At 42.8% G+C, this 9695-nt stretch overlaps 1 protein-coding gene across 1 annotated transcript; it reads left to right on the top strand.

Annotated features, from left to right (window-relative positions):
- Positions 1 to 8033: 8033 nt before the first annotated feature.
- On the top strand, positions 8034 to 9332 carry LOC306714991 (alpha-2 adrenergic receptor; the record flags this gene model as incomplete). The annotated part of the gene is made up of 1 exon (XM_079185206.1): positions 8034 to 9332. The coding sequence occupies one exon, from the start codon at positions 8034 to 8036 to the stop codon at positions 9330 to 9332; it is 1299 nt and encodes a 432-aa protein (XP_079041332.1).
- Between the last annotated feature and the right edge of the window lie 363 nt (positions 9333 to 9695).

Here is a 9695-nt window from a genome sequence, read left to right as displayed (position 1 = left end):
CGGCTTAATCTCTTGAATAACCACCATGGAGAGAAAAAAAAAGAAAGAGCAACTCATAAACGTATCAGAGCTTAAACAGCTTGAACTACTTCATGTGCGATGGGAATGGAGAGCACAAACAGCTCAGGCCATTTGAGACGTAGCATAACAAAGCAGGCGGCAGTCACACACACACACACACATGGTCAAGCTGTGTTCAACATGATATGCATGCCCAGGGTATGATTATTAACATGTTGGGTGTACACTTATTAGCCAAAGTCAAGAAGAAGACTAGTTTATGAATCCTATTATGTATATCTTATTATCTAAGCAAACACATCGCAGGGATTTACATACTGTGAGGCTCAATGTCACAGTCAAATATTGATTTTGTTTTACTGTAATCTACTATTTCTGTCATAATGGTTAAATAAAGCTTAACTTGATATAACTATTAACAAATACTTGTATTACACGGCAGGCCATTGCATGTTCATGTCTGACATGGTGCATGCCTTCGGTATTCAGGAAGGTTTTAGAAGTTAATAAAATAATTCTAAATCCTAAATGTTTTCACGAAGTAGAACTCAACGTTAGTAAGTAACCTGAAAATCAATTTACAGTCAAACTGTATGGACAAGAAGAAGATCAACCTCTAAAATCAAAGCCGTGTCTTTGAAAACTCACTTAAGAAACTGTTTACGTATTCAAATTAGAGCTAAAACAATCACTCATTTGATTGACAGAAACTTAATTGGCAAAACTGACAAGTCAAATAACTTTTCGAGAAAAGAACACGGGGAAATATCTGTTCGCTTCTTTGAGTGCGACATGAAATGAACTCAAGATATCAATGCCTCGCATCGACCTTGGCTGCGTGCTGGATGAGCGGCTGGCCAAACATCAATCTTAAAAGACTGCGACTGACATTGTTTTAGACCGAGCAAGCTGCAGTTAAAGGGAGCGGAAAGGGTGGTGCTCTCCTCTCTTAGAAGTCACTGAGTGAAAGATTAGCTGCTAATGAGGATGGAAGTGCTCATTTTATTTAGTCATGCAGCTCTGGCAGAATCACATGATGGAAAATTAGGCGATTCTATTAGGAAGAACAAATGAAAGGCAGAAACCGTAAAGCGCTTTGTGAAGAATCTTAATGAAGCAGAGAGTCGGTGGGAACGCCTTCAACATTTGCATGTAGTGTGATTGAGTCTACTCGTCCACGACGTTACCGTTGCAAAGTGTATAATTTCTTCTGGGTTTTGGACACCAGACGAATTGAGGAGCTGCTCTTCTTCACTGGGGAAACCTGCTCCCTGACAGCATCCCTCCATCATTATTGATCAAACCAAAGTAACAGCTGCTGTACTCCATTTAACCAAAGCCTCCATTCGTCTCCTCACAATCTTCCCTGAGTCCATTCTCCCTCACATACAGCTCATCCAGAAAGCTGCAAACTTTCTAAAATCTGGAACATAACTTCCATCAGCGCACCCTTAGCTGGCTGTTTGCATCCAGTTTAAAGCAACGGATGACCCAGAGCACGGCCTAAACTACCCTAAACCTGTCCAGGACGTAATAGTCAATAGACGAAATCAGTAAATTCTCACATTTGAGAACCTACAAAAATCATAAATACCCTTTATAAATAATGGATTAGCAAAATAATTACAGATCAATAGATTTTTCAAAGCAATTTATATTTTTCACTCGAGTCTGGAGCAATTGAAGGTTAAATGGATCAAACATCCAGCCTCACAATTAATAGCCAACCCTCCCTACAAAACCGACACATTTTCAGTGTGTTAGTTCGTGTTAATCTAATTTAACACAATTGTGTTTAAGAAAACCACAACGGGATCAAGAAGTTTGGGAAAAAAGCTAAACAAAAATAATTGACGCAGTCCCTAAAGAATGAGCAGCAACACAGGGCCTGCAATGATTTGTATTGTACTTTAGTGCAAATTCCATACAATGTTTGAAATGAATTAAACATCAAAAACCAATTGACACACAGGGAACCTGAGGTTTACTGCTTGAACCAAGGTAAGAAGCCCAAAGGGAGATTTAATGCTGAGGAAAACGTAAACTTCCCTGGAAACTAATATGAGAGTGGACGCTGAACCGAGCACCAACGCATTCCTGGATCATCAGGGACTCATTCGTATGCCGCACCGCTCTTATTAAACAGCCATTAAAGTGCAGAGCAACGCTGAGTGCCCTGCAGCGATGCATTAAATCAGCCCCGTCGCTTATTAGTTTTATTGGCCGCTGGGCGGGTGGCTCGTTGATCATCTAGAATAGTATTCAACAACAGATATGAAAAAGTTAAATACTTGTTCCTCAGAGATTATGTGGTGTTGTGAAATCTATTTGCTCGAGGGATTGCTGTATGTGTGTGTAAGAATTTATGCCTGTAACTTTCTTTTTGCCGATTTCTTCCAGGTCCAATTCTGTTACTTTATTTTTGAAAGGCTCGGTTTAGTGTTCAGGCAATACTCTGGAGCTGGCAAACACACAGCAGGGCCCTAATCTAGAGCCAATGTTTGGTTTGTCCGTTCTGGGCTGAAGAGGACTCGCTCCCTATATCGAGACACAAACAGCTCATTCTAAGGTGACGAAAACACAACAATTATTCATTTCAGGTGATTACACACTCAAGAAAATATGCTTAATAACATTACATCTCATTTATGCCAATAGATTTCCCTAAATACTACACACTGTACCTTTAAAAGTAAACTTTGGAGTGGTTATTGGTGACAGGACTTTAGAATGTGATATGCTGACAGTCGGTGCAACAGCTGCCCCTGAAACTGACATGAATCTGACATGATAAGACCTGCACATTGTGTCTGTTGTCACTTACAATTGCGAATTGTTGATATTAGCTGCAGCACATATCACACCGCATCGCTGACCGTATGAGAACTAGATGAACTCTAGATGTACTGGAGAAGCCGTCTACATCACACGCTGCTCCTTGAAATGCGATGAAGAAGAGTTGTGCCGCGCTTATCGTGACCGATGACTGTGAGGGGGGGGTCAACGGCTAATTGAACCGGTAAATTTCACGCAGTCAACGGAACATCTCACAAGGCAGCCGGGGGCCATATTTCATAAACATCTACGGCGTCATTAGCGCAGCTGTGTCCACATACTGATCGTGATCTACAAAAACATTTTCAAATGTCAACACAGAATACATTTACAGCTGTCAATCACTGTGTGTTTTCAGGCGAGAGCCTTTGTCCTACATACGTTTTGTATCCTTTATAGATGTACGCCTAGTACCTTATTGTATTATAATATTGGAAAACCAATACTTGATTTTAATAAAGATTTGTATAGATCAGGTTTTAAGTGCCAGTGGCCCCCCCAGGCACTTAATAACATTTATTAATCAGTTTATTTCGAGTTAACTCATCGCAATGTGCAAAGTATTAACCAGGCATTAACAAGGCTTAAGACACCCACAAGGTATGCCATCAGTTCATTAAGTAGGCATTATCAGTTGTCATCATTACCACACTGTAGATGTGGGCTAGTAAGACCCTCTTCCAACTCCTAACTAGAAATAAAAGAATTAAAAACAATTGATGGGTTCTTCGTTGGCCCAAAGTTCCATGAAAAATCAGGCCAGTAGTTTTCACTGCAATCCTGCTGACAAACTTCTATATGTAAGTCTAGAGGTCACGACTAATGGTGTATTATGTTTAATTGATAGAACTTGTTAGCGTATAGGCCCTGCAGCGATGCACAAGGATCTGGATTAATAACATGCACTTTCTGACCTATAAGTCGGTGCAGCATTCCTCTAGTGAAGCAGAATAATAAGAGCAAAAACAAACGAGAAGAGAACTGATTCAACAGTCTGATCAAATTCGATGAGGGTGACCTACATTAGGCAGCTGTTTCCAAGGTTATGGTTAAGAACCTCAATATATAAAGACGATACATTTTATATCGTTTCAAGGAGAAAAACACACCTTTCTGTCCCAAAACAGATTCTTATCTATTGGCTTTCACACTCATTCTGTCCAATGGTTTAGCTGAACAAGTTCTAAAATGATCTTTTCATTGTCTCGTGGGCACAAGATAATAACACATAGTTCTCTTCATTAAGATGGTTTTAAAATTCTTGCCCATAGCCTCATCAGTAATGTTACGTTTCCCTCGTGGAAATAATTCTCCTAATAGGATTGTGCTGTTCTCTTGACTGAGGGGAACAAGTGACAAAAACAAGCCATTAAACCTAAACGACTCGGGACATTTTTTATGTGACTGATCAATGGGCTGTCCATTTTCAACACTAATTATATCACTCAGTGGTACTGACTGTACAAGCAGCTACGGGGGGGGGAAGTGTTGCACACTCTGGCTTCAATTTAGATTGTTGATCTTGAAGAAGACCTCGGGGTTGAAACGCCATCTGAATACAAGAGAAATGCAAATGGAGACAGAGCTGTGATCAGCGTCTCAATACAACCCTTGGTGAGCTTTACTTTTCCAGGATTTTGAGGACTCAAGTAATTGTATTAATGGGAATACTTTGCTTGAAGGAGAAACTGCCAAAGTCACTGTATGACTTGTCAAATGTTAACTATACGCGTATAAGGAGGACGCATCTCCAGCATGTAGAGGAAGCAGAGGCATTAACATTGTAAAACCCATTTTCCGAACACCAAATATGTAAATTGAATACGTAATTCTTAATTATTACCCGCAAATAAATGTCTAATAAAGGTTGAAAGGCTTGCCGCTCATAATGATCAGGCAACAAAAGGGTTCACGCTGAGCACTCAAGACAGCTCACAGTTCATTGTCATGCCTCACAAGTGCTTTTTGTGCTCAATTAACAATACGCCACTCACTCCTCAGCCGCGCAGTCCAAAGACCGTTTGTTCATTCAGCTCTCCCGGACTGGCTGCTCAGCACCGCTGCCACTATAAAGCTTTTATCGGCTTCGTTCCAACTCCATGCATGCTGTGCATCCAGCATGCTGTGCATCCAGCATGCTGATGCGTCCCGTTTCCGTAGAGGTGGGAGAAACATTGCCATTTATCTAAAGTTTAAAAAAAAAGCTGTCGTCATCATGTTTCATCACGTTTGGGTGATAGGGATCTCTCTGTGTCTCCTATAGTTCAGTGTAAATCCCATGCTTGTTTTTACTAATAACATATGCATTACCGTCGCAGACCGTCACTCTTCCACTCACACATAAAAGCACACAGCAGAATGACCTAAACTGACCACACGCAGGGAGCCTTTAACTTCACTAAATCTAGTTTTTGACCTCTTTTTTTTCTTCTATTAAACAAATTGTTTTGTTTATCTTGTGCACATGCATGAAGATGCACAAGTATGCATCTTCCTTCCATTGGGGTCACACTTTGCCGCTAATCTACAGGTGGCAGTAACATGAAACGCAACGCTGCACCAGCAAAAGAGACTGCTAGCAAGTTCACATGGGGGCAAACTATAAACATTGGCGTTGCAAATGAAGAAATGCATTCAACACCTGTTTTAGTCCTCAAGGATACACACAATGTGTTTATTTCCCACAGCTCCCTCTGCAGCCACAAAATACGTTTTTTTTGCATGTGCTGTAGGACCTGTAAACAGACTTTGATGTGGAAAATGAGTGGAGTTCCCCTTTAAGCAAACCAAGATATAGTGTGTACAGTGATGCATCATGATTAAGTCTGATGCCCCGCACTCATTTTCACACCAGTTCACTGACATTTCTGTCTAAAAAAAACCCCAAATATCTAAACCAAGTTAAGCCAAATAGGAAACGGAAATTACACCTAAGACCCGAGAAATAACAGACCGAGCTTGTAAAAGAAATACGAAAAGCACAAAAGAAGACGATGCCTACTGTGGTGACGCCATGGTCAAGACAGTCAAGACCATTAAGAGCAGAGCAGAATTTATGGCTCAAAGCAGAGGCATCAGTTCCCTTCATTAAGCTCTTTAAACAAAGATGAATCGCCTGTGATAGTCATCGCTCCTCCTGCACACTCAACACATCTTAAGCTCTGCAGATCACCACAATGTTATCACCCTCCTCTCCTCTCCTCTCCTCTCCTCTCCTCTCCTCTCCTCTCCTCTCCTCTCCTCTCCTCTCCCCTCCCCTCCTCTCCTCTCCTGTCGCAAAGACATCTTAAGTGCTGCCAGGTTTGTTTTTTTGGTGTGGGTTGGGACAACAAGGTCTGCTGCTGCAGTGTTCATGGAAGCTGCTGATGGGAGCTGTAAGAGACCAGCGGACAGAGGCAGGCCTGTAACTGAAAGGTCACTGGATCAGCTGCCCGGACAAGCTACCAGGATGAGGTAAGACAGTGATTCATACTCTCACCCCCCCCCCCCCTGCAACAGATACTGAACTGCTGAAGAAGACACTAAAGCTGCACAATCATATCAAAATCAACACTCATTTTCTTTGATATTAGTAAATCTATCTGAGTCTATTGACATCACTGTTTTAATGAACAAAAACTGTATGGAAAAAAGGAAGAAGCTACCACAAGACTTTTTGAAAGATGTCAAAGTAAGCCTTGAATTTGTTGACTTGCTTGTGCTCGACGTTCTCATCAGACATTGGACACAGAGCCCTTTTATGTTTTCAATCACAGAACGGTATCTCCTCAAGTCTTCAGAAAGCTGAGCACCGTATGAGGCACAGCAATCCTCTCAGCGTTGTCACGGGTATCTCTCTTAGTTAAGAGAGACGTTAAGATTCCCTTTGTGCGATTCAGGCTCAATAAGTAATAGTGTTTGAAATAATCCAGTAAAAAAATCTTTGTTTGATCTTACTGTAGTTATTGGCAAAAACTTGCCTGAGCTTTGACTGTGATGATATGATGTTTCATGTAGAGGATAACATGTAGGCCAAACCAAACATTGTTGTTTAAGTGGATATTAATACTGGATTATTTCCAAAAGTTATAATAATGTTATTTAGTTTGAAAATGTCCATCCATGGATGGATGGATGGATGAAAATGTTTAACTGGGATACCTTTTAATACCATATTTCTCATATTACTGTTACCGGTTTTAGAAGCTTTGCACATTTCTGTTGGATTTTCAAGGACTGCATTTATTACATTTTCTTCTCAAATTCACCCCTGCCTCATGAAAAGAAAGACATATCTATAAATGAGAGGTGCAGAGATCATGGAAGATCATCCATTGAAGAGTAAAAGGATTATTCAAATGTACACTTTAATGCACATGCATGTTCTACCTACAGCCACCTGTTTATTGTGTAAATTGTAGCTCTTTAACCTCAAGCCTGTACACGTTTTAAGCATAGATGCCATTTTGAACATGTCTGTGTGAAATGCATCAATCTGTAGAGAAGTTCAATTGTATGCTTGTGAAAAAAGGTACACTGACTCCCATCACAGGCATGTGCGGTGCACCTGTGCTGTACTGGTGAATGGCTGTGGTAGCATGAACATTATGATGATCAAAACCGCTCCTAGAGACACTAAAAACATTTTGAACCATCAAATCTGAAAATGTTTAGGTTTAAACCCCCAAAATAAAAAGTTCGTGTTAATAAACTTGGAAATTGAGATAATTTGGGCTCGGATACAGTCGTGTCCCTGGCCTCATCGTATCCCAACAATATGAAAATAAGGCTGTGTGGCGGGGGCGGGGCAGCAGTGGGTGAGTTTTATGAGAACAACACACGGGGCATCATTAGGAGCGAGAGCGCACCATGCTGAAGGAAGGGGAGCTGAGGCTGGACGGCACTCAACTCCTGGCAATCAGGGGGCGCGTGACAAGGCTATGGCAGGGCGCAGAGGAGAATATTTATGTTTTCTCTTCAAGTAAGTTACCTTGAGATATGACCAACTGGCTACAAATAACCTCCAAAGACTCCTCTAAGTGGGAATATTTTCATGCGCGCGTCTTCATGTCGTCAGATTTGTAAATTGGCCGCGGAGCTGCGCGTTTTGATGGACTCCTCGGTCATTAGAGGACTGAATGTGAATTTATGCCAAGATCAAGCCACTCTGGGATATACATAAAGCGCGCACAGCCGGGATGGATTCGTTTAACGCCAGCGGAATGGACGCGTACACGGTGATCCATCTGAATTCCTCCTGGAGTCTGGACAGTGGATATTCTTTAGGGGCGATAGCCAGCATTGCTGCTCTTGTAAGTTTTCTCATTCTCTTTACCGTTGTTGGGAATATTCTGGTGGTTATTGCGGTGTTGACGAGCAGGGCGCTGAAAGCCCCACAGAACCTTTTTCTGGTGTCCCTGGCCACCGCGGACATCCTGGTCGCCACTCTGGTGATGCCGTTTTCCCTGGCGAACGAACTTATGGGCTACTGGTATTTTGGTAATGTTTGGTGCGGTATTTATCTGGCTTTGGATGTTCTGTTCTGCACTTCGTCTATTGTCCATCTGTGCGCAATAAGCCTGGACCGCTACTGGTCCGTTACGCAGGCTGTAGAGTACAACCTGAAGCGGACTCCCAAACGCGTCAAGTGCATCATCGTAATTGTGTGGCTGATATCTGCTTTCATCTCATCTCCGCCGCTCTTATCTATAGACAACAACACTAACAGCAGTGCTCAGCCTCAGTGCGCGCTGAATGATGACACTTGGTACATCCTCTCCTCCAGCATCGCGTCCTTCTTCGCCCCGTGCTTAATCATGGTGCTGGTGTATATCAGAATATACCAAGTGGCCAAAACCAGAACAAGAACCATGTCGGGGAAAAATCTCAGGCCAGATGGTGTTACACAAACTGAGAACGGACTGAGCAAAGCCACCTCCCCTTTCCATGGTGAGAGGGAGAACGGTCACTGCCAGTGCCCGCCTACGCCCAGCCAACGCACCGTCACCGTCGGGCCACAGACTGAGGATGCCGACATGGAGAGTTCCTCCTCAGAGGGCAAAGGTCACAAACCCCAGCAGGAGGAGTCCAAGACAGCCAAGAGGGCCAGCCACAAGAAGAGCTCCCTCTCCAAACAACCCACACGCATCTCCAGAGTCAGTAACAAATCAATGGACCTCTTCACCTCCAGGAGGAAACGTCGCCGGAACTCCATGGCCAGAAAGAAGGTCTCTCAAGCCAGGGAAAAGAGGTTCACATTCGTCCTGGCTGTGGTCATGGGGGTGTTTGTTGTGTGCTGGTTCCCCTTTTTCTTCAGCTACAGCCTGTACGGTGTGTGCAGGGACTCCTGTAAGATCCCCGACCCGCTCTTTAAGTTCTTCTTCTGGATCGGCTACTGTAACAGCTCACTCAACCCCGCCATCTACACCATCTTCAACCGGGACTTCAGACGCGCCTTCCAGAAGATCCTCTGCAAGTCGTGGAAAAAGTCCTTTTAGATCGGAAGCCAAACGGCCGGACCCATTCCGTGACAATCTCAAAGAGTATATCAGAGTGAATTTTGAAAGAAAAAAGAATCCTGTTTTGTCTATTACTGCCAATCGTTACAGTTTCGTCTCATTGTCCTGTTGTAATTCAGTCAGTGCACACCGTCAACCACCTACTGGGTGTCTCTACAAGGTCTGATTAGTGAGCTCCCCCTTTCTTTTATTCCTCCTGATGTGTGCTGTAAGGCTTTATGGTGTTTGATCATTATCAAGCTCTTTATACATCCACAAAAGATACACATGGCCGGATTTATCTGCTTGGAGACCCCAAGGCAAAAATGGCCTCCTGGGCCGTGGTTAACCCCACTAAGTTAC

The sequence above is a fragment of the Pholis gunnellus genome (assembly GCF_910591455.1).
Source record: "Pholis gunnellus genome assembly, chromosome: 23".
Taxonomy (NCBI): Eukaryota; Metazoa; Chordata; class Actinopteri; order Perciformes; family Pholidae; genus Pholis; species Pholis gunnellus.
Note: the sequence above shows the minus strand (reverse complement) of the source record. Positions and strands in the feature narration are given on the sequence as shown.